Source organism: Gigantopelta aegis, chromosome 4, assembly GCF_016097555.1.
Source record: "Gigantopelta aegis isolate Gae_Host chromosome 4, Gae_host_genome, whole genome shotgun sequence".
Classification (NCBI taxonomy): Eukaryota; Metazoa; Mollusca; class Gastropoda; order Neomphalida; family Peltospiridae; genus Gigantopelta; species Gigantopelta aegis.
In genome coordinates this window covers 1211621-1237077 of record NC_054702.1, presented here as the reverse complement: position 1 = coordinate 1237077, position 25457 = coordinate 1211621, and the positions used below count along the sequence as shown (strand labels likewise).

At 40.2% G+C, this 25457-nt stretch overlaps 2 protein-coding genes across 3 annotated transcripts in view; one reads left to right on the top strand and one right to left on the bottom strand.

Annotated features, from left to right (window-relative positions):
• The first annotated feature begins 6265 nt into the window (after positions 1-6265).
• Positions 6266-25457, top strand: part of LOC121372445 (synaptotagmin-6-like) — a 64935-nt gene continuing 45743 nt past the window's right edge. The window contains exon 1 of one of the 2 annotated variants that reach the window (XM_041498751.1): positions 6266-6392. The gene's annotated coding sequence lies outside the window, so the exon portion shown is untranslated. Of the gene's footprint in view, positions 6393-24482; positions 24585-25457 lie in introns of those variants that run through there. The other variant, XM_041498750.1, reaches the window with a different exon arrangement.
• Positions 21974-23101, bottom strand: LOC121371996 (histidine-rich glycoprotein-like). Its single transcript, XM_041498235.1, has one exon. The coding sequence runs from the start codon at positions 23099-23101 to the stop codon at positions 21974-21976; it is 1128 nt and encodes a 375-aa protein (XP_041354169.1).

Here is a 25457-nt window from a genome sequence, read left to right as displayed (position 1 = left end):
TTTTATGTTTCCTACCGGTTCATGCTTTGTGAATATAAGGTCATTGCATGTCCCAAACACATTACCACGGTTACATTCGATAAAACGCAGCTACTGTACAATAAAGTTCCAAAATGTGAATATTCGCAAAAACGCAGCCACGTGCAAACCATGTCACCACTGCACGTGCGTTGTCTGCACGTGCAACATGAACACCGACAGTATAAAAGTGCAGGGTGTTTGCTTGCCTGGCCTCTGTATCTGGCCGACAGTTGACAATCCAGGACATGCCACGTCTCAGTGAACCGCAGAGAAACAATGCCATCGGCCGACTAGACGCAGGCGAATCCAGAACGGCCGTTGCCAGGGCATTCCATGTGTCCCCAAGCACCATCTCCAGACTGTGGGACCGTTACCAGCAACATGGATCAACACGTGACCTCCCTAGATCCGGTCGACCACGGGTCACTACCCCCGGGCAGGACCGCTACATCCGGGTACGCCACCTTCGGGAACGATTGACTACTGCCACCTCCACAGCCGCAGCAATACCAGGTTTGCGCAGGATATCCGACCAGACCGTACGGAACCGCCTACGTGAGGTAGGAATTCGTGCCAGACGTCCAGTTCGAGGTGTCATCTTAACACCACAACACCGTCGACTCCTACTGCAGTGGTGCCAGATTCATCGACAATGGCCTCAACTGCGATGGAGACAGGTGTGGTTCAGTGACGAGTCCCGATTTTTGCTCCGACGTCATGATGGAAGATGTCGCGTGTATAGGCGTCGTGGTGAACGTTATGCGGCAAACTGCGTGCAGGAAGTGGACAGATTCGGCGGGGGTAGTGTCATGGTGTGGGCAGCCATCTCACACACTGGCAGAACTGACCTGGTCCACGTGCAGGGCAACCTGAATGCACAGGGCTACATTGACCAGATCCTCCGGCCACACATCGTTCCAGTTATGGCCAACGCCAACGCAGTGTTCCAACATGACAACGCCAGGCCTCACACAGCACGTCTCACAACGGCTTTCCTACAGAACAACAACATTAATGTCCTTCCTTGGCCATCGATATCACCGGATTTGAACCCAATTGAGCATCTATGGGACGAGTTGGACCGACGCCTACGACAGCGACAACCACAGCCCCAGACCCTGCCCGAGCTGGCAGCAGCCTTGCAGGCCGAGTGGGCCACCATCCCCCGGGACGTCATCCGTACTCTGGTTGCTTCAATGGGCAGGCGGTGTCCGGCAGTTGTCAACACACGCGGAGGCCACACCCGGTATTGACTCCAGATGACCTTGACCTTGGTGGTGTGTCCTATCACTTACTCACAATGGACTAGAGTGAATTGTGAACAATCCTGCAACATTTGGTAATTATCGGACTCACCATTCAATAATTAAATCAATTCTCCAAATGTTACGACAATGTGGTTTTGCGTTTCTTCTTTTGAAGAGTATATATTTTTTTGTTATTGTGTTTCTCCTTTTCACCGATAATAAAATAATTCTTCAAATCCCAATATGCCCATGTCGTGTTCGAAAAATCGATGACACCGACGGGCTAAATGTATTATCATACATGACTACAATTAAGGTAGGCTATAGAATACAACTATTGTTTTATGACTTTATGCCATTTCTTACTCACAAGATGGAGAGGAAACGCCCTATACCACGTGACGTTATACCACGTTAGAAGATCCAGTAAAAAACACGTGATAAGTTTCTCCACGGTGATGAACCAAAGAAATGAAATGAACATTACAAAAAATAATCGCTCTGTATAAATTAACTGTGCAAACGCTAGAAATAAGTGGTGATTTGTTGAAGATACCACTCGTCTTACATCGTATTGTTAAAACATACCCTAACTCGCTTTCACTCGTTAGATATGTTTACAAACAACTCACGCAAGCGCGCACACAAACATACACGCTCGCACACAAACATACGCACACACACATTCACGCACACATACACAAACATACACGCACGCACATAACACGCGCACGCACATAACACGCGCACGCACATAACACGCGCACGCACGCACACATATACACGCACGCACGCATAAACACACAATAAAATGTTCGTGTCAAGTGGAAAGACGCTAACAGAGTCTTATAACTATTACGCTTGGCAGTAAGAAAAGACTCTATTGTGCTTTCATTGACTTTAGTAAAGCATTTGATACAGTTGAGCATAAGGCATTGTGGCTAAATATTTATAAATTAGGATTAAATAGTAAGTTTGTAAATGTTGTAAAATCAATGTATGGTCAGTGTGACGGTACATGCTCTTAATTTTGTTTTCGCCTGTGGCGATATTAATTGTTTTAGAAGGCCGTGGGCAGTTCCAAATTGCACTTAGTCAGGTGGGCAACTTGTTACGTAATACTTCTGCGCTACGGTCCTCGATCGGTACGCCTAATACGCACCCAGTGCAGGTGTGGAGGCCATGTGGCTAGTAGTTACGTAATATCTCCGGTAGTGCTATTTATGGCCAGGGGATTGGTCGCGGATTGGCGACAGCCAGACTGACGATCAGAGAAAAATATACCGACTCTGGGAGAGGTGGAATATCAGATGTTAGGGGGAGGACCGCCTTGTACCCCCAGGCAATATTCTGATTTTATAATAAATAGCTAGGGTTTAGAGATATCGAGAGAGAACCAAAAAGGAAGGCTTCCCGGGAACGTTGTCCGTTTGGACTTTGGTAAATATTTTATTTCTGCTCTGTTGTATAACCTTGATGTGATTGATGTGACTTTAAATATTTTAATACTGTATTATACCAATATTATTTAGACAGTGTCTTCGGTCATCTGACGAAGTAAATCGTAGTCTTACTGGTCTATATTTATACGAGTATTTGGTAATATAAAGCTTAGCCAGTCATCCTAGAAGACCTAGGTAAACTGTAGGTTATTGTCTTTATTGTGATAGGTACCAGTATTAATTCTGTGTTACAAGGTTACTGAATGAGTAGTTACGGGTTAATTAAAAATTAACCAGTTAGGAATAGTGTTGTAATTCCTTTATTAATTAAGTTCCCCTAGAAGCGTTTCTCCATTATCACACGTGTGGGTGTTGTGTCACGGTGAAGTGATTCGCATATTGTGTAAACTAGACACCTAGAGATTAACTAATTAAGTGATCAGTTCTGGGTTGTTATTATTGTTGTTATTAATTAACTACTGCGGCTGTACATTTGTCAGCGTAGGTTAATACAGATTCCAAAGTGTATTGTGTTTTGTTGTGTTTTCTAGTGAACTAAACGTGCTATAATAATATATACTCTATATAAGATCATATCTCTGATCATACCTAGACGAGCCAACGCGGGTATATAACTGCCGGTTACAGAGAGATCTAATAGATATACAGTTAGGAGAGATATTTGGACAATCGTGTTTTATTCAGTTACGGGTATTATAGAATCCCCGTGACAGTCAGATAAAAGCATGTGTGAAATATCAGGGAAATATATCTGAATCCTTCTGGTACAAATTCGGTCTAATTCAAGGAGAAGCTCTTTCGCCATTCTTGTTTTCTTTATTTGTTAACGATCTAGAAATGGAACTGTTAAATTCCACCGACCGACTATACCAGTTAAATATGCTTCATCTCTGTCTACTGATGTATGCCGATGATACAGCATTGTTTTCCGAAAGTGCGCCTGAATTGCGGAGTATGTTAGACACTTTGTATATATACTCAAACAAATGGAATTTAAAAGTAAATATTAATAAAAGTAAAATTGTAGTATTCAGAAAAAGGTGGAAATGTGAAACCTGAAGAAAGGTGGACATACCACGAAACCGATTTAGAAATTGTTGACAGTTTTAACTATCTTGGGGTCTGTCTTCTTTATAATGGAAAATTTAATACTGCTCAGAAAGTAATATGCAACCAAGCTAGAAAAGCTATGGCTGCTCTATTTGGTAAAACTAGTAACTATTTCTTAAATGCAGAAACATTACTATCACTGTTTCATACATATGTTAGCAGTATTTTAAATTATGGCTGTGAAGTTTGGGGTTTTAACAAAGCAAATAGTCACGAGATCCTACATTTACAATTCTGTAAACGTATTTTAGGCGTGAAAAGGAGCACTACTAATATGATGGTCTATTTTGAATTAGGTAGATCACCTTTGTACATAAGTAGGAACATCCGTATGGTTAAATATTGGATAAATTTGTTGAATACAGATAACTGTATTTTGAAAGAGTGTTATAACACCCTATATGACGAGTGCATAAGAAAACCACGTTCTGGGTTAGTCAAATAAGAGACCTGCTTCTCATTAATGGTTTTGGTCACACATGGTATAATCAAAATGTAGAAAATCGCAATACATTTATATCACTATTCAAACAGAGAATGACTGATCAATTTATCCAATCTATGTATGCTGTATTCAACAATTCTCCAAAATGTCTGTTATACAAATTCGCTGTTAATAATTATTGCTTACAACCTTATCTTCAGAAACCTATTGCCTTGAAATACAAACATATTTTAAGTAAATATAGATTATCTTCCCATAATCTCTTTATAGAAACGGGCAAATACCACAGTATTGACAGGAATAATAGAATTTGTCGTCTGTGCAATATGAATGTAGTAGAAGACGAATATCACTTTGTTCTAGTGTGTCCTTTCTTCAGTAACATAAGAGACACATATATTAAACCTTTTTATTACAATAAAGCAACAACATTTAAATTAACCCAACTACTGTCCAGCGACAATTCAAAACAGCTAATTAAATTATGTAAGTATTTGAACACTGCTACTATGCATAGAACAGACAACATTGATACATGACATATGTTATTATATTGTATATTATTGCTATGCATGTATTATCCATTTACTATAGAATTTTATCGATTGTAACCCGATGCTACATACCATTCCCCGCAGTGTGCCTACAAAATGTATATTTTTTGGAAAAATAACATGTGTTTATTAACATGCTCTGTTTTTAACCAACCGCCGAATGTAATTAAGCAAATTGTTCGTTTACAAAGTAGTTTTTCACACGCGTGTAGCTGCCATCATACATCTTCACTATAGTGTCATCTCCCTGTCTAAATATGCATTTGAAGTTGATGTTACTTGAATACCGTGTTTCAGGACACATTACTATAGCAGCTAAAATATCGTTCTTAAACTGGCGAACGAGGTACAGCAGGTGTGTGCGTCACCGTGTGTTTGGGGTGGGGCGGAGTTTAATCAGTTATAGATTTGTTATCTTAGGTACGATGGGTATTGTCCTCGATTCCTGCTCGGTGGACATAGTGTGTTGTTTCACGCACCCAACAAAAGTCACTAAACTGAATACCAAAGACCACGGTATAGGCTACCCCGTGTGTGTAGGAAGCCGTACAGGAAATAGTATCTGAATGGGTTAAAGTTCGAGGTGCAACCAACTTTTTATCGCACAGTTGAGGCTACCATTCCTGCCATTGGTGAAACGTGTGAGAGTGAGAGCACATACCATGGCCTTTGATACATCATTCGTGGAACACTGATTTACTGTTTAGCATAACCCAGGCAGTAGGAACAATACCCGGTGGAGGGGGCACAATCTTCAGTGGGCTGCACAAACCATAGTTTTATCTTTATCTATACAATATCTGTGTTCGTCCTCGAGAGGGATGGGTTTGGGGGGGGGGGGGGTCGTCTCTCACCCACCCAGATTCCTATTCGCCTGTAACTGAAGATAAAGGGTTTACGACCACTTTCGAATATTAAATATTGAGACCTAACGTTTACACATTTTCTCTGTAGTGTATGCTTTTCCCTGGAAGACAATATCACTAATGGCATGTCTCCGTCTAATCGTGCCTGGTGCCGCGTTACCCGTTATATCAAGATTATGACAGCAACTCTCCGGGTTTCGCTAGAAAAACACGACGGATTAGCTGGACTCGTTAAATCAAAGTCCATCGATTTTGTTGCCACCGAATCGAATTTCAGCGCTAGTTAGCTACGTACCGTATTGTATTCAGCGGACGGACATCCAGCTATGTGACAGCAAAGCCAAGTGTCAGAACCGCTGCCAATCAAACGGGTTCGTGATACCCAACCAAACTCGTGTCTTTTCGCCGATACTGCTTAGTTGACAACCAGTCTGTTTTACCGATTTCAACGTCCGTCGTCGATGGCGGTGAATAGGAAACGGCGAAGAGAGCCTCGTTGTTGTGTGGATGTCGAGCGGCCTGATGGCATATGTCCACTAAGACGGATGTTCTGGATAATTGGGGATTAGTGAGCACCTGAGTCAGAGCGCCAGATCTCCAGATCTCCAGCCGCTACAATCCACAAAACCTTCCTAAAAGTTTGGCCATTTCACAGGAAGGTATTACGGGTTGAGGTTAATAGTCAGGTAGGTCAGCCAATTTCACTGTTTATGTTTTTGTTTTCAATTCCACTATTTATGTTTGTGTTTTTGTTTTCAGTTCTGTTGTTTATGTCTTTGTTTTCTGTTTGATACAAATTTTATTTTCGACAGATGATGACTAATATGACAATCAGCTGTACAGTTCATCCAGTACATATTTCATGTTTGTATTTGAAATGTTTACGATTTATACAATTAAACAGTAAACAATATAACTGATGGTTTACTTGCTTTGTGTGCAGTATAACACGTTGTATGTTTACGATTTATACAATTAAACAGTAAACAATATAACTGATGGTTTACTTGCTTTGTGTGCAGTATAACACACGTTGTATGTTTACGCAAGGCTGATATTCGCCATATAGGTAAGTGCGACAATCCCATTGTTTATTTCTTTGTTTTCTGCTTGCTACATGTCTAGTCTTTGATATAATGTATATTTTAACAAGGTGATGATTTATATGACAATTATATCCATACAGGTCATACTTCACATATTTCATTTTGAATTAATGTATAATTAAAATGATAATATATATATATATATATATATATATATATATATATATATATATATATATATATTTATATATATATATATATACATATATATACAGATATACGTATATACATACATACATTATATATATATTAATTCATATTTTCAATAAGTTTTTTTTTATTCGTGTTGTGCAGTTACTCTAACCTTAACACATGGTATCTATACTCATCAATATTAATTAAAGGTCAGAAGTTATTTTTGATATTTTCCTTTAAATATAGTTAAAATATGCAGGTTCGTCCGTTGTAGGATTTCGACGTTGTGGCGCGTTCTTAAACTTAATGATTTAAACATAATTCAGCGCTAACAAACTGACGAGTACCGTTATGAACCAACGGGTAACGAATCACAGCGAAAAGACATTTGATTCGTTTTAAAACGTACATGAAAACTCACCATGTGTAAAACGCTTATGTGTACCATGGGTCAGATTTTACTGAAATAATGTTTACAAGTATTATGTGATCAAAGTTTGCCAGACTAGTACACTAGGACATATACCAAACTACTACTGGTACTTAATTAATTTCTCGAAGTATATTTACCCACGACCGATATTGCGATAACATATTGGTCTACTTTACAAGGGCGGGATGTGGTTCAGTCGTAATGCTCGGGGTGTGGTAGATCACAGGATCGACCGCCCTCTCTAGACACGCGTTTTTTTCCCCGTTCCGGCTTCGTTTATTTTACGTAAAGCTAATTATATCTGGACGTAATTGATTGACATGATCGCCGCAGAATTGCAAATGTTACTTGTAATTGAAGATGAATTCCATTTTATACTTCTTTGTCCTTTATTAATCAGTTATTATATCGCAAAACATTATAAAAACAACCATAGAATGTCGAAATGTATAGAATTGTAAAATAACAACAATGCAGGAATAGTAAGATCTTAACTGAAAAATTAAATTAATGAAAAATTAATAGTTTACCCATGTGTGTATTGCTTAAGGTATGGGTGTGACGATAATGAAGGAAAAATCAAATCATTTTCAAGAAATGATTCATTGGTAAGTCGTAAACTTTATGAAACGGTTTGCGCAATTATGTTGATGTCATCATATTGTCAAAGTTCAACCAATGTTATTGGGACCATTTTATTTGGTGAATAATAATAATGATATTATTATTATTATTATTATTATTATTATTATTATTATTATTATTATTATTATTATTATTATTATTATTATTTTATGATTATGATGATAATGATGATTATAATGATGATGATGATGATTATTAATATAATTATTGTATTTATTATTGGTGTTATTGTTTATTATTATTATTATTATTATTATCATCATCATCGCTTATTACTGCTTATTATTATTATTATTGTTGTTATTATTACGTCGAAATAACGCAGTGTTCAGAAATTTGAAATAAAATGTGATTTAAGTTTAACCAAGTATACATGTAGAAAACATTTCAGAGACCTACCACAACACATTGCAATATAGTTTATTTAAATCAAGTGTACGTATCATTTAAATCAAGTGTGCATATCATTTAAATCAAGTAAATCAAGTGTACATATCATTTAAATCAAGTAAATCAAGTGTACATATAATTTAAATCAAGTAAATCAAGTGTACATATCATTTAAATCAAGTAAATCAAGTGTACATATCATTTAAATCAACTATACATAGCATTTAAATCAAGTGTACATATCATTTAAATCAACTATACATAGCATTTAAATCAAGTAAATCAAGTGTACATATCATTTAAATCAACTATTCATATCATTTAAATCAAGTAAATCAAGTGTGCATATCATTTAAATCAAGTAAATCAAGTGTACATATCATTTAAATCAACTATACATAGCATTTAAATCAAGTAAATCAAGTGTACATATCATTTAAATCAACTATACATAGCATTTAAATCAAGTGTACGTATTATTTAAATCAAGTGTACGTATCAGATACATGAATTGTACGTATCATTTACATCAAATCTACGTATTATTTACATCAAATGTACGTATAATTGTAATCAAGTGTACGTATCATTGAAATGCAGTGTACGTATAATTTAAATCAAGTGCATGCATAATTTAATCAAGTGCACGTATAATTTAAATCAAGTGTACGCATAATTTAAATCAAGTGTACACATATAATTTAAATCAAATCAAGTGTACGTATAATTTAAATCAAGTGTACGCATAATTTACATCAAGTGTACGTATAATTTAAATCAACTGTACGCATAATTTAAATCAAGTGTACACATCATTTAAATCAAGTGTACGTATAATTTAAATCAAGTGTACGTATACTTTAAATCAAGTGTACGTACAATTTACATCAAGTGTACGTATAATTTAAATCAAGTGCATGCATAATTTAATCAAGTGCACGTATAATTTAAATCAAGTGTACACATAATTTAAATCAAGTGTACACATATAATTTAAATCAAATCAAGTGTACGTATAATTTAAATCAAGTGTACGCATAATTTACATCAAGTGTACGTATAATTTAAATCAAGTGCATGCATAATTTAATCAAGTGCACGTATAATTTAAATCAAGTGTACGCATAATTTAAATCAAGTGTACACATATAATTTAAATCAAATCAAGTGTACGTATAATTTAAATCAAGTGTACGCATAATTTACATCAAGTGTACGTATAATTTAAATCAAGTGCATGCATAATTTAATCAAGTGCACGTATAATTTAAATCAAGTGTACGCATAATTTAAATCAAGTGTACACATATAATTTAAATCAAATCAAGTGTACGTATAATTTAAATCAAGTGTACGCATAATTTACATCAAGTGTACGTATAATTTAAATCAACTGTACGCATAATTTAAATCAAGTGTACACATCATTTAAATCAAGTGTACGTATAATTTAAATCAAGTGTACGTATACTTTAAATCAAGTGTACGTACACTTTACATCAAGTGTACGTATAATTTACATCAAGTGTACGTGTAATTTACATCAAGTGTACGTACAATTTAAATCGAGTGTACGTATGGATGAACGATTTCAGCAAACCAACCAGTTACAAACTAATAATGACAAAACATCTCGTCTCCCCTGTGTGATCCATTATAGAACCGCCCTGAGCTTATCAACTTAATAATAGGAAGCTAAATTAATTTACTGTGTCAATAATAGACTTTTATTTGAAAACTGGCGCTAGATGCTCATCGGTTTCGCATCACTGCTGGATGAATACATCATAGAACGACCGTAGGCTTTATAGAAATATGGAATTGCGTTACTAGCACTGAAGCAGTTAATGTCCATTTGTAATCAGATTTCTACCTGCGATCAGCGCCGTAAGTGCTGCTGTTAATCTAGTAACAATAGACCCGTTCTAGGTTTACTACGTTCGTTTGATTTAATATTAATTTCTGTTGACGTCACAGAGTAAACATGTTTACTCAGCGAGAGAGGCTCGACCGGTTAAACCAAGATATTGCGGCCTGACCTGACGGATGTGATGTAACGACCGAAGGCGTGGCTCGAGATGTATTTCACCCGTCAGTCGCTACCCGACCGCTACATCCGTGATCTAACTTGACGAATCTCGAGCAATGACGTACTGTCATTTGTACCACACACCCGTCACCATGACGAATATTTGGGATTTGATTTCAGAGGGCACATTTCACTTTAAAAAAAAAGTTTGTTAAAGTTTCTTTTGCTTAACGACACCACTAGAGCACATTGATTAATTAATCATCGGCTATTGGATTTGGCTATTCTAACACGTAGTCATGAGGAAACCCGCTACATACCACGGCGTTTGACCATTTGTTTATATAAAGATGGATACATATTCTATGGGATGGCACAATTGTCACATACTATCAGTGTAATAGAAAAAAGCGACACTATTTGATGAAATACAAGAAGAAGAGATACAACTGGTTTTGTTTAACTAGAGCACATTGATTTAGTAATCATTGGCAAATGGATGTCAAACATTTGGTAATTTTGACATATAGTATTAAACAGGAAATCCGCTAATTTTGTCCATTAGTAGCAAGCGCTATTTTATATGTAGCATCCCACAGACATGCTAGCACACACCACGGCCGTTGATAAACCCGCCGTGTGCACCAGCTAGAAGGAGAAATAGCCTAATGGGCCACGTCAGGCGATTGCTGTAACCTTGGGCAACCACCCTCTATTTGATTAACCTGTTAGCCTTTCTTTAATCCAGGCTGTGCACAAATATGGCGCAAGTACGTGTTAGCTAGAATTGGGAATATTGTAATAGAATCTCACATACTCCCTATCGAAACCAGAAATGAAAATACGGGATTTGCAGAATTTGTCACAAACAATGACATACATAATTTATTTCAGACACTGAGAGGAAAAACACGCATAAAAATACCAAGTGGACTGTTAGAGTGTTTGAAGAGTGGAGGGGAAAAAAGAACCCCCTTGCAAAAAATGAATCCACCACCCACCAAAACATCCAACAACAAAACAAACAACACAAAAAGCCTACAAACAACAACGAACAACCGCCATATGGGAGCCAGTGTTATTAAAATGAGCTCCACTGGTTAATAACGACTGCTAGACCAGTATAGCTGATTTCAGTCAGATTGTATAGATGATAACGTACTAGAATGTATACACTATATTACCATTAATGACGTAACACACGGGTCAGCAACAGGCACGGCGGAAGCAAGTAGACATTGGGGGGGGGGGGGGGGGGGGAATTGACTGGGGGGTACTACCAATAATAAGATTTACTAACAGTAATAGTTTTTATTCAGAATTATTGCCTGAGCAAGTTTGTGATGGAAGCTCACAAACTTGATGGTTCACAATACCCAACTATGACGTGTATTTTGCGAAGAATGGGAGTAAACGACAATTAGATAAACTTTTGGGCTAGACCATAGGTGATGGCCGTCGGTAGGTGAGGCTGGGCCATGCGTCCCAAATAGGTCACGGCCCCTCTAAATAGGTGAAACTAGGAAATAGGGTACAAGTAGACCAAGCTTACGGTCAACGAAGTAGGTCATGGCACCATACACACTTCTTTATTACTACTATGTACGAGTGACTAGTCTAAACACTTTCCAACTGCCACAAACTTTAGTGAGTGATACGTGAAAATAATTTATCCAAATACACTTTTTTGCTTCTTCCTTTCAGTTTATTGTACATCCCGCCAGTTTTGAAGAGAGGCAAACTCACACCCACACTACAATTGTACAAATCGGTTTCAGATATACTACAAAGAATAAACTGCAGTCATGAATGACCATAATGCCGCTAATCGCTTTATTTCTTACTCATAAATAGCTTTCATCTAAACACTCGTATAGACTGAACGCGTCGCGTCCGGCTAAAACAATGTGGAAGTACACGAGAGCGTCTACACTAGATGTGTGAGATGCGTGCGCCTGCAGAACGCATGCGGCCAGCCGTGATCATCTAAAAGTACATGGTATATATATCCAAAACGCAAGCTGCAGACACAGCAGACGCAAGCCGCAGACACAGCAGACGCAACAGACAGTCTACATGAATCTTATGCATCAGCTGTTTTATCCGAGCTCTTCGCGGCACTCATAAACGATGTGTTTCCAGTTATTCTAAATTTAAACTTATAATATACACCATATAACAAAATGTATTTATGATGCAAAATACACACATACAAAACTATAATATATTTAGATTTACTCATGATGCAAAATACAATACGACACCATAATATAAGTTGATTTACACACGATGGCAAAATACAATCATATCACATCATATTTTAAAAAATAATTAGCCATGGGGTGCAGAAAATTACATATTTGTTGTAAAGTTTGATATGGAAAACATGATAACCTTTATAAATATATTTAATTCTTTAATTGTCACATGCCAATAAAACCTCACACACAATGAAATTGTTTTTATTTATTTATTTATTTTTCTTTTCTTTTTTTCTTCTTTAATTACATTGCAGGTTAAGAACAACGCAGATAATCAGACAAAAACCGTGCTGCTGCCACACATAAGCTACTCTTTTTCGATTAGCAGCAAGGGGTCTTTTATATGTAAACGCCACGGTCTTTGTTATCCGAGTTATAGAAATAGCCCAATAGGTAGAGGAATAACTTCCCGCTTATTATTGAATTCAAAACAGCAGTACCACAAGCTGTGCTTTATCCATGTTAAACCCAGTTATGGAAATAGCCCAATAGGTAGAGGAATAACTTCCCGCTTATTACTGAATTCAAAACAGCAGCACCACAAGATGTGCTTTATCCATGTTAAACCCAGTTATGGAAATAGCCCAATAGGTAGAGGAATAACTTCCCGCTTATTATTGAATTCAAAACAGCAGTACCACAAGCTGTGCTTTATCCATGTTAAACCCAGTTATGGACATAGCCCAATAGGTAGAGGAATAACTTCCCGCTTATTATTGAATTCAAAACAGCAGTACCACAAGATGTGCTTCATCCATGTTAAACCCAGTTATGGAAATAGCCCAATAGGTAGAGGAATAACTTCCCGCTTATTATTGAATTCAAAACAGCAGTACCACAAGCTGTGCTTTATCCATGTTAAACCCAGTTATGGAAATAGCCCAATAGGTAGAGGAATAACTTCCCGCTTATTATTGAATTCAAAACAGCAGTACCACAAGATGTGCTTTATCCATGTTAAACCCAGTTATGGAAATAGCCCAATAGGTAGAGGAATAACTTCCCGCTTATTATTGAATTCAAAACAGCAGTACCACAAGATGTGTTTTATCCATGTTAAACCCAGTTATGGAAATAGCCCAATAGGTAGAGGAATAACTTCCCGCTTATTATTGAATTCAAAACAGCAGTACCACAAGCTGTGCTTTATCCATGTTAAACCCAGTTATGGAAATAGCCCAATAGGTAGAGGAATAACTTCCCGCTTATTATTGAATTCAAAACAGCAGTACCACAAGATGTGCTTTATCCATGTTAAACCCAGTTATGGAAATAGCCCAATAGGTAGAGGAATAACTTCCCGCTTATTATTGAATTCAAAACAGCAGTACCACAAGATGTGCTTTATCCATGTTAAACCCAGTTATGGAAATTGCCCAATAGGTAGAGGAATAACTTCCCGCTTATAACTGAATTCAAAACAGAAGTATCACAAGATGTGCTTTATCCATGTTAAACCCAGTTATGGAAATAGCCCAATAGGTAGAGGAATAGCTTCCCGCTTATTACTGAATTCAAAACAGCAGTACCACAAAATGTGCTTTATCCATGTTAAACCCAGTTACGGAAATAGCCCAATAGGTAGAGGAATAACTTCCCGCTTATTACTGAATTCAAAACAGCAGTACCACAAGCTGTGCTTTATCCATGTTAAACCCAGTTATGGAAATAGCCCAATAGGTAGAGGAATAACTTCCCGCTTATTATTGAATTCAAAACAGCAGTACCACAAGCTGTGCTTTATCCATGTTAAACCCAGTTATGGAAATAGCCCAATAGGTAGAGGAATAACTTCCCGCTTATTATTGAATTCAAAACAGCAGTACCACAAGATGTGCTTTATCCATGTTAAACGCAGTTATGAAAATAGCCCAATAGGTAGAGGAATAACTTCCCGCTTATTATTGAATTCAAAACAGCAGTACCACAAGATGTGCTTTATCCATGTTAAACCCAGTTATGGAAATAGCCCAATAGGTAGAGGAATAGCTTCCCGCTTATTACTGAATTCAAAACAGCAGTACCACAAGATGTGCTTTATCCATGTTAAACGCAGTTATGGAAATAGCCCAATAGGTAGAGGAATAGCTTCCCGCTTATTATTGAATTCAAAACAGCAGTACCACAAGATGTGCTTTATCCATGTTAAACCCATCCTACTCAAAGTCTCCGGAAAACAGATTTATTTTAACCTTGACGAACAATGACCACACGTGTCTAGATGTGATGCATGTGCTGCTTAATCGTTTAATACCATGACAATTCCCAAAATCACAGCGCTTATATATATATTCTGGGATGTCATTAAATGATTCATTCACCCATTTAAAAACAGGTTCCAGAAATTAGCATCGAACCATACCATGTTTATGATTGTTTATGATTATCTCACTAGTTTAGCTTAGTGTTTATTATTAGCTCAGCGGCACGGCTAATTATATTAGTAATTGTTATTATTAGCCCGACTGGGGACAGAATGTTACTAAATAAAGTAAGGCTTGTTTTTCTTCACCCAGCTGTAACAGTTCAATTTCTCTCCCGTTTCGTGATAGTCTTATGGATATCAATATTAGGTGTGGCCAGCTGTCATTTTTTGGAGTTGTCATGGTATTAAGCTACACATACGTCACATCTAGACACCTGGGATCATCGTCCGTCAAGGTGGAGATAAATCTGTTTCCCCATGTTTGAGTAGGATGGGCTTAAGACGGAACCCCCCACCCCCACCCATAAAAAAAACAACCCAACAACAACAAAAACACAATATCAGCTTATAATACGCGGGGTACTGACACGAAAACACTGCGGTTTTAAATTCAATAACAATGTCAAAATCGTAATAATATGTATTTTAAATATTAGTAGTGTGTATCGGATACGCGAGATGTGAAAACAATCGGTATTCGAGGGGAATTCGCGCTTTCAGCCAGCTTCTTTGTTACGGCAATGAAGTCAGGTACGTTGTGGGTTCGTATTCCGGTGCCTCCTCCAGTCCGGAGTAACAGAACACTGATTGCCATTGTATAATAATCCAGAGTGGATGTCGTGGCCAGGCGTTCGCCTGAGGTAGCATGGTAGTAAGATCGAACCACCTCGGAGGAGCCATTGGCTTTCCCCGTCACAAACTGTTTCCTACGTCTAGTATGTCAAGGGTCATGGGGAAGGTGCATATATAAAAATACCTTTTTACTAACATGAACACTATACCGGTTTTCTATGACGACTACGTGTCAGAATGACGAAATGTTTGACATCCAGTAGTCGATCATTAATTAAACAAAATTAATGCAATTTAATTTTGAAATTGGATAATATATGTCATTACCAATTAGCCCAAAACTAATTCGAAAGCTAAGTATCGTTAGTATGTATATAGCTATTTAAAACTAATTCGAAAACTAAGTATCGTTAGTAGGTATACAGCTATTTAAAACTAAATCGAAAGCTAAGTATCGTTAGCATGTATATAGCTATTTAAAAATAATTCAAAAACTAAGTATCTTTAGTATGTATATAGCTCTTTAAAAATAATTCAAAAACTCTGTATCGTTAGTATGTATATAGCTCTTTAAAAATAATTAAAAAACTCTGTATTGTTAGTATGTATATAGCTCTTTAAAAATAATTCAAAAACTGTATCGTTAGTATGTAATCTGTGTGGTCCTTAACCATATGTCCGACGCCATATAATCGTAAATAAAATGTGTTGTGTGCGTCGTTAAATGAAACATATCCTTCGTTAGTATGTATATAGCTGTTTAACACAATTTAAACAACTCTGTATCTTTAGTATGTATATAGCTATTTTAAAATAATTTAAAAACTCTGTTTAAAACAACCATGTTTAGCTAAAAGTTACTTGAATTTTGCTACAGATTTTCTAATCAAATTTGCCAAATTGTTATTAATTTTTATGGTCCAGCTTAAACCCTGATTAATCAATATGCTCTAGTGGTGGCGTTAAGTAAAACAAAGATCTTTGTCTGAAATGACAGCGATGGATTTCCCTCATGTTACTGTTCTTTCCCTTAAAATTCAAATTTATTAAAATTACATATGGTCATGAGCTTTCCATTTTATTTCGCAGTAACACAGTTCTCATTTTATTCATTTCAACTTATTTTCGTGCTTATATCCAAGTAAGGTTCAAGCACACTGTCCTGGGCACACACCTCAGCTATCTGGGATGTATGTCCAGGACAGTGGGTTAGTTGTTAGTGAGAGAAAAGAGTGTGAAGCGATCTTACACCTACCCACTGAGTCGTTAAAACTCGCTCTGGGTGGAAACCGGTACCGGACTGGGAACCTTGTACCTACCAGCCTAATGTCGGATGACTTAACGACGACGCCAGCGAGGCCGGTACCGGACTGGGAACCTTGTACCTACCAGCCTAATGTCGGATGGCTTCACGACGACGCCAGCGAGGCCGGTACCGGACTGGGAACCTTGTACCTACCAGCCTAATGTCGGATGGCTTCACGACGACGCCAGCGAGGCCGGTACCGGACTGGGAACCTTGTACCTACCAGCCTAATGTCGGATGGCTTCACGACGACGCCAGCGAGGCCGGTACCGGACTGGGAACGTTGTACCTACCAGCCTAATGTCGGATGAGTTAACGACGACGGCAGCGAGGCCGGTACCGGACTGGGAACGTTGTACCTACCAGCCTAATGTCGGATGAGTTAACGACGACGCCAGCGAGGCCGGTACCGGACTGGGAACGTTGTACCTACCAGCCTAATGTCGGATGACTTAACGACGACGCCAGCGAGGCCGGTACCGGACTGGGAACGTTGTACCTACCAGCCTAATGTCGGATGAGTTAACGACGACGGCAGCGAGGCCGGTACCGGACTGGGAACGTTGTACCTACCAGCCTAATGTCGGATGAGTTAACGACGACGGCAGCGAGGCCGGTACCGGACTGGGAACGTTGTACCTACCAGCCTAATGTCGGATGACTTAACGACGACGCCAGCGAGGCCGGTACCGGACTGGGAACGTTGTACCTACCAGCCTAATGTCGGATGAGTTAACGACGACGGCAGCGAGGCCGGTACCGGACTGGGAACCTTGTACCTACCAGCCTAATGTCGGATGAGTTAACGACGACGCCAGCGAGGCCGGTACCGGACTGGGAACCTTGTACCTACCAGCCTAATGTCGGATGGCTTCACGACGACGCCAGCGAGGCCGGTACCGGACTGGGAACCTTGTACCTACCAGCCTAATGTCGGATGGCTTCACGACGACGCCAGCGAGGCCGGTACCGGACTGGGAACCTTGTACCTACCAGCCTAATGTCGGATGGCTTCACGACGACGCCAGCGAGGCCGGTACCGGACTGGGAACGTTGTACCTACCAGCCTAATGTCGGATGAGTTAACGACGACGGCAGCGAGGCCGGTACCGGACTGGGAACGTTGTACCTACCAGCCTAATGTCGGATGACTTAACGACGACGCCAGCGAGGCCGGTACCGGACTGGGAACGTTGTACCTACCAGCCTAATGTCGGATGACTTAACGACGACGCCAGCGAGGCCGGTACCGGACTGGGAACGTTGTACCTACCAGCCTAATGTCGGATGAGTTAACGACGACGGCAGCGAGGCCGGTACCGGACTGGGAACGTTGTACCTACCAGCCTAATGTCGGATGAGTTAACGACGACGGCAGCGAGGCCGGTACCGGACTGGGAACGTTGTACCTACCAGCCTAATGTCGGATGACTTAACGACGACGCCAGCGAGGCCGGTACCGGACTGGGAACGTTGTACCTACCAGCCTAATGTCGGATGAGTTAACGACGACGGCAGCGAGGCCGGTACCGGACTGGGAACCTTGTACCTACCAGCCTAATGTCGGATGACTTAACGACGACTCCAGCGAGGCCGGTACCGGACTGGGAACCTTGTACCTACCAGCCTAATGTCGGATGACTTAACGACGACGCCAGCGAGGCCGGTACCGGACTGGGAACCTTGTACCTACCAGCCTAATGTCGAATGGCTTCACGACGTCTCCAGCGAGGCCGGTACCGGGCTGGGAACCTCCAGCGAGGCCGGTACCGGACTGGGAACCTTGTACCTACCAACCTAATGTCGGATGGCTTCACGACGTCTCCAGCGAGGCCGGTACCGGGCTGGGAACCTTGTACCTACCAACCTAATGTCGGATGGCTTCACGACGACTCCAGCGAGGCAGGTACCGGACTGGGAACCGTGTACCTACCAGCCTAATGTCGGATGGCTTCACGACGACTCCAGCGAGGCCGGTACCGGACTGGGAATCTTGTACCTACCAGCCTAATGTCGGATGGCTTCACGACGACTCCAGCGAGGCCGGTACCGGGCTGGGAACCGTGTACCTACCAGCCTAATGTCGGATGGCTTCACGACTCCTCCAGCGAGGCCGGTACCGGACTGGGAACCTTGTACCTACCAGCCTAATGTCGGATGGCTTCACGACGACTGTAGCGAGGCCGGTACCGGACTGGGAACGTTGTACCTACCAGCCTAATGTCGTATGACTTAACGACGACGCCAGCGAGGCCGGTACCGGACTGGGAACCTTGTACCTACCAGCCTAATGTCGTATGACTTAACGACGACGCCAGCGAGGCCGGTACCGGACTGGGAACCTTGTACCTACCAGCCTAATGTCCGATGGCTTAACGACGACTCCAGCGAGGCCGGTACCGGACTGGGAACCTTGTACCTACCAGCCTAATGTTGGATGACTTAACGACGACGCCAGCGAGGCCGGTAAACGCAGTTCTTATAAAAACGTGGATATCAAGCCGTTACCTTATATAACAGACCAATTAGAAACAGACACGTGGTTATTATTTATTGGTTATTACTGGTTGTAGCCTGCGTTTGAAAGCACGGCTCCACAAGAAATGAAAATTGATACCTAATCATATTAACTAACTATATAGTATAATAATTCCTGTATTTTGAACAATCGAGACAGCTGAAATATATTTCCAGAGCAGTGACCTTGAACCTTAATTAATATAAACTCCAAAGGGAGTTGAATCGAAATGAATAGTGCTATGAGAAGATTTAATCAAAACAGCACGATCACTTTAGTCGAGATCTATTCTTTGATCGCAGTTTTAATCTTCGTACACTGTATACAAATAATAGACAAAATGAATGTATGCTTGCAGAAAAATACTTCAAAGTTACTATTACTGAAATTAGTATCTATATCTCGACTTCCTATTACTAAAATAATAATTATTTTTTTGCGGCTTCGTAGCTCTCGTGAAGTTATTTAAGATCTAAAAATAGATCATTGACGTTATTTTCTCGATGTTAAAGAGGCATAACCAAATAGCTCGAGATAAACATAGCAGTTAAAATTATACTTTAGAAAAATATTTTCGACATCAAAATTCCAAGGAATACAAAATACGAGAGTTCGAGATAACGATGTTTGATTTGTTATACGTAGGCCTATTGTCTTTCCAAATTGCACCTTGCTACACACATCACGTCTTAGGGTTATTAGAATCAAAGTCAGTGGTAGAGCGCTCGCCTGAGGTGCGATGGGTTGAAGGATCGATCTATCTATATGGACTCAGTGGGATAATTTACCGACAATAGATAATATTATCTACACAAATAAAACAAAGCGCCTTCTGCATCTGCTTGTACACTAAACATATTTAAACCGTAAGACACCACTAGAGCTATTCATGATCAGTCATTTTGACACATTATCTTAGAGGAAACTCGCAATATTTTCCCATTAGCAGCAAGGGATCTTTTATATGCACTTTTCCACGAACATGACAACACATACCACGACCTTTGATATACCAGTGGTTTGTACGGGAAAAACCCCAATAAAAAATAGTATGATGTAGCACCTCAGTCAAGCGCTCTACCCACTGAGCTAGATATCGCCCTGCCCCCTCCCCCTCCCCATCTTAATGGGTACAAAACAATGTTTTTTTTGTTTAACGACACCACTGGAGCACATTGATTAATTAATCATCGGCTGGTGGATGTCAGACATTTGGTAATTCTGACTCGTAGTCATCAGAAAAACCCCGCTATATTTTTCATAATGCAGCAAGGGATCTTTTATATGCACTTTCCCACAGACAGGAAAGCACATACCACGGCCTTTGACCAGTTGTGGTGCACTGGTTGGAACGAGAAAAACCCAAGCAGTTGAATGGATCCACTGAGGTGGTTCGCCCCTGCGATGTAAGCACCTCAGGCGAACACTTAACCGACCGAGCTAAATCCCGCCCCTTTAATGGGTGCAATGCAATCTTAAAGTGCGGAGCTCGGACATTGTGTTCTCCGCAGCCTCGACGTCCCACATATTTACAGACCACCGTTAATTCAAAGTTCAGGTAACCCATTTTCTTTCATTCTTTTTTCTTTTCTTTTTTCTTTCTTTCTTTCATTCTTTCTTTCTTTCTTTCTTTCTTGCCTTCTTTCTTTCTTTCTTGCCTTCTTTCTTTCTTTCTGATTGAAGTTACAAATATGATCATGTGAATGATGTCTTAAATTTAGAGCGCGAACGACAATTTATTTACTTACTATTGCGCTAGCAAAGCGCGAACGAAACTATCGTTCTCGAAATTTTCAAAGCCCTGATGTACTTACATACTTTGTCAAGCTAGGGAATGCCACTCGGTATGGAACTGCTGTAAAACATACCATCCTAACCTTTAGCGATGAAAGCGATATTTTAATACTATGATCCAATCGCCTTTATCTGGCCATGTACTACCATTGTGTGGTCGTCGTAGTCACGCAAACGCAGAGGTTCCTCTCAGAGTTATTGGTTTTCTAGCGAAATCCAATTACTGCGGGAACAATTTTACTTTCTTCTGACAGTCGCATGGCATGCAGAAAAATAGAATTCCTTTTTTGTTGTAATTAGAGGGATGTGCATGGTGCTCAGTGTAGAAGAGACTAGGAGTATCGGTGTAGTGCCAGGTCAGCGTGTTGTAATTAGAGGGATATGCATGGTGCTCAGTGTAGAAGAGACTAGGAGTATCGGTGTAGTGTCAGGTCAGCGTGTTGTAATTAGAGGGATGTGCATGGTGCTCAGTGTAGAAGAGACTAGGAGTATTGGTGTAGTGCCAGGTCAGCGTGTTGTAATTAGAGGGATGTGCATGGTGTTCAGTGTAGAAGGGACTAGGAGTATTGGTGTAGTGCCAGGTCATTGTGTTGTAATTAGAGGGATGTGCATGGTGCTCAGTGTAGTTAAGACTAGGAGTATCGGTGTAGTGTCAGGTCAGCGTGTTGTAATTAGAGGGATGTGCAAGGTGCTCAGTGTAGAAGAGACTAGGAGTATTGGTGTAGTGCCAGGTCAGCGTGTTGTAATTAGAGGGATGTGCATGGTGCTCAGTGTAGTTCAGTCTAGGAGTATTGGTGTAGTGCCAGGTCATTGTGTTGTAATTAGATGGATGTGCATGGTGCTCAGTGTAGAAGAGACTAGGAGTATTGGTGTAGTGCCAGGTCATTGTGTTGTAATTAGAGGGATGTGCATGGTGCTCAGTGTAGAAGAGACTAGGAGTATTGGTGTAGTGCCAGGTCATTGTGTTGTAATTAGAGGGATGTGCATGGTGCTCAGTGTAGAAGAGACTAGGAGTATCGGTGTAGTGCCAGGTCAGCGTGTTGTAATTAGATGGATGTGCATGGTGGTCAGTGTAGTTCAGACAAGGAGTATCGGTGTAGTGCCAGGTCATTGTGTTGTAATTAGAGGGATGTGCATGGTGTTCAGTGTAGAAGGGACTAGGAGTATCGGTGTAGTGCCAGGTCATTGTGTTGTAATTAGAGGGATATGCATGGTGCTCAGTGTAGAAGGGACTAGGAGTATCGGTGTAGTGCCAGGTCAGCGTGTTGTAATTAGAGGGATGTGCATGGTGCTCAGTGTAGAAGGGACTAGGAGTATTGGTGTAGTGCCAGGTCAGCGTGTTGTAATTAGAGGGATGTGCATGGTGCTCAGTGTAGAAGAGACTAGGAGTATTGGTGTAGTGCCAGGTCAGCGTGTTGTAATTAGATGGATGTGCATGGTGCTCAGTGTAGTTCAGGCTAGGAGTATCGTTGTAGTGCCAGGTCAGCGTGTTGTAATTAGATGGATGTGCATGGTGCTCAGTGTAGAAGAGACTAGGAGTATTGGTGTAGTGCCAGGTCAGCGTGTTGTAATTAGAGGGATGTGCATGGTTCTCAGTGTAGAAGGGACTAGGAGTATTGGTGTAGTGCCAGGTCAGCGTGTTGTAATTAGAGGGATGTGCATGGTGTTCAGTGTAGAAGAGACTAGGAGTATCGGTGTAGTGGCAGGTTAGCGTGTTGTAATTAGAGGGATGTGCATGGTGCGCAGTGTAGAAGAGACTAGGAGTATTGGTGTAGTGCATTCTCTAGCTTGCATTGTAATTTCCACATTGTACGTGTACGTGTACTGGCATATATAGCGACACACTAATTGGAGATCACTCCAGGTTAAAACGTGCGGCACCGTTCTCTTGCGGGATTTAGCTCAGTCGGTTGAGCTATATACAAGATCCCATGCTGCTAACAGAAACATGTAGCGGGTTTCCTCTAATCACTACAAGTCAAAATTACCAAATGTTTGACATCCAATAGGCAATGATTAATTAATCAATGTGCTCTATTGGTATCGTTAAAGAAAACAAACTTTAATTCTTTCTCTTTTCCTCGTATACCCTACTTTCCCAGCTCCTATCTCCTTATTCTAGCGGCTCGCTATACCTGTTACGATTAGTGCTGTTTACATGTGGCTTTTTGTTTTGTTTTGTTTTTTGTTTTTTGTTTTTGTCTGTATATAAGATTGAAAATAAATGAAAAGTGAAATTGCTTTCAGTGCCAAGTCGTGTCGGGTTCATAACGACAGCTTATGACGTAATGTGGACACCACGTGGTGTCAGCGACAGATATCGATCGCCAGTATTCAGTCATCAATAAGAGTGGGTGGGGGGTAAGGCAAGAGAGCAACTGGCTGTCCTGAAAACTACACAACATACCCTTTTCAGTTTAAAGTGATCTTTTAAGTTTAGAGGTGAACATGGGTTTATAAGTTTATAAGTCATATTTGGAGTTTAAGTGATCTTTTTAGTTTAAAAGTTATCTTTTGAGTTCAGAAGTATTCTTTTGAATTTACAAGTGATCTTTGGGGTTTACAAGTGATTTATATATATTTTGTAAAGTAATCTGTTTCTCAGCTGGAGACGAATCTAGATTCCTGTGCCCTAGTTAAGCTAGGCAGGGCAAAGTAGGGAGGCCAGGGGTTATTATTCCTGTAGACAACTGGAAAAATAACCCCGTAATTTTTAGTTTTAAAATCCCCTTTTTGTTGTTGAAGAAGGCCTTATATATTACTATGTCCTAATTCAACAAATTAACTCAGCTATCATATGTAGGAAAAAGTTGCCCAACTGACCACCCCACCTCAACACACCGCTTGGCTTCGCCCTGGATCCAAGGCGATACATTGAAGACCATTAAGAGCCATTAGGGATTGACAAGTTGACTACAGGGTCTTCTTCAACCCAAAGTCTGCGATAACTCATTGGGGAGGTGGTAGACAACCAATACATTAAAGAGAACACTTTGTTCGTATTAATCGGGGTGGGCGGTTGGCACCCCCTCCCCCGTCGGCCATCTTATGAACGGCCCTGTTCTCTTCGCAGCTGCGTCTACTGCAACAAGTATGACAATAACAGACGCAGTAAATAATTATCGATCTGTCAACGGACTGCGAAGCTTGGCCACACTCGTAACGGAGCAGTTCGGCTATGACGCGGCGCCAACCAAAGGTACACGGACTACTACAAAATAATGGAATCTGAGATCACACCCTACCCCAGCCCGAATTCACCGGTAGGTGCTCTATTATTTCATCTTCGCGTAGCGTTTCAAAAATATTATAATTAGCTTGTATAGATCAATATGCGACAGACGAAACAGAAAGAGGCACATACAAGTAAAAACCACAAGTTACAACTGAACCTAAGTATGTGTTGGATCGTAACAGCTGTTCATATGGCGGTTATGTTTTTATTCACGGTTTTGAAATTAGTACCTGCGTGGTACACGGTAGTAGATTCGTTTGGCAGAAATGTGGTCTAGGTTGTGCTGTGATGGCCTTTAAGGTAAAAAGGGTGGAGAGACGATGGTCAATACATAGTACGCATGGCTTCAAAACTTTACGAGTAATATTCCTGCAACAGGTGTCCAAAAATGTAATATAAGCACAGCTTACGTTTGATGATGTTTGCAGAAAAAATTAAAAAATATATTTTATTTATTATCCAGTGATTCATGAGAGTGACAAATGGGCGCCCTCAAAAAGTAGTGAAAACCTGCTGTTGACGCCATGATTAGACTTTAGTGCATCTTTACGACTCGTATCAAGGTCTACGCGGTGCTAGGCGAATGTCAGATTTGTCTGGTAAAATGGCTATTTGCAAGGAAGTACCTAGCCTAAATAACTAGTGGATGGTGGGGGCGGGCGGCAGTACACGATCAGGATCCAACAATATAGGAACTAATCCAGCTTGTCAAAACGGACACTTTGAAAATAAAATAAATCTTTTCGTATTATTAGTATTTTTGTGTGAGGTGTAAGGTGGGGGTGTGATGGGTGTAACTGCCCCGTACCCCAGTAGATAGGGCACTGGTTTTGAGTTTGGTTTGATGACCTCGAGTTACATGATGCGGAAGTGTAATACTTGTGGTAAACTCTACTTGAAG

Excerpts from the sequence above, each read along its gene's own strand:
- LOC121371996 (XM_041498235.1), bottom strand. The coding sequence starts at position 23,101 with ATGCACTACACCAATACTCCTAGTCTCTTCTACACTGCGCACCATGCA.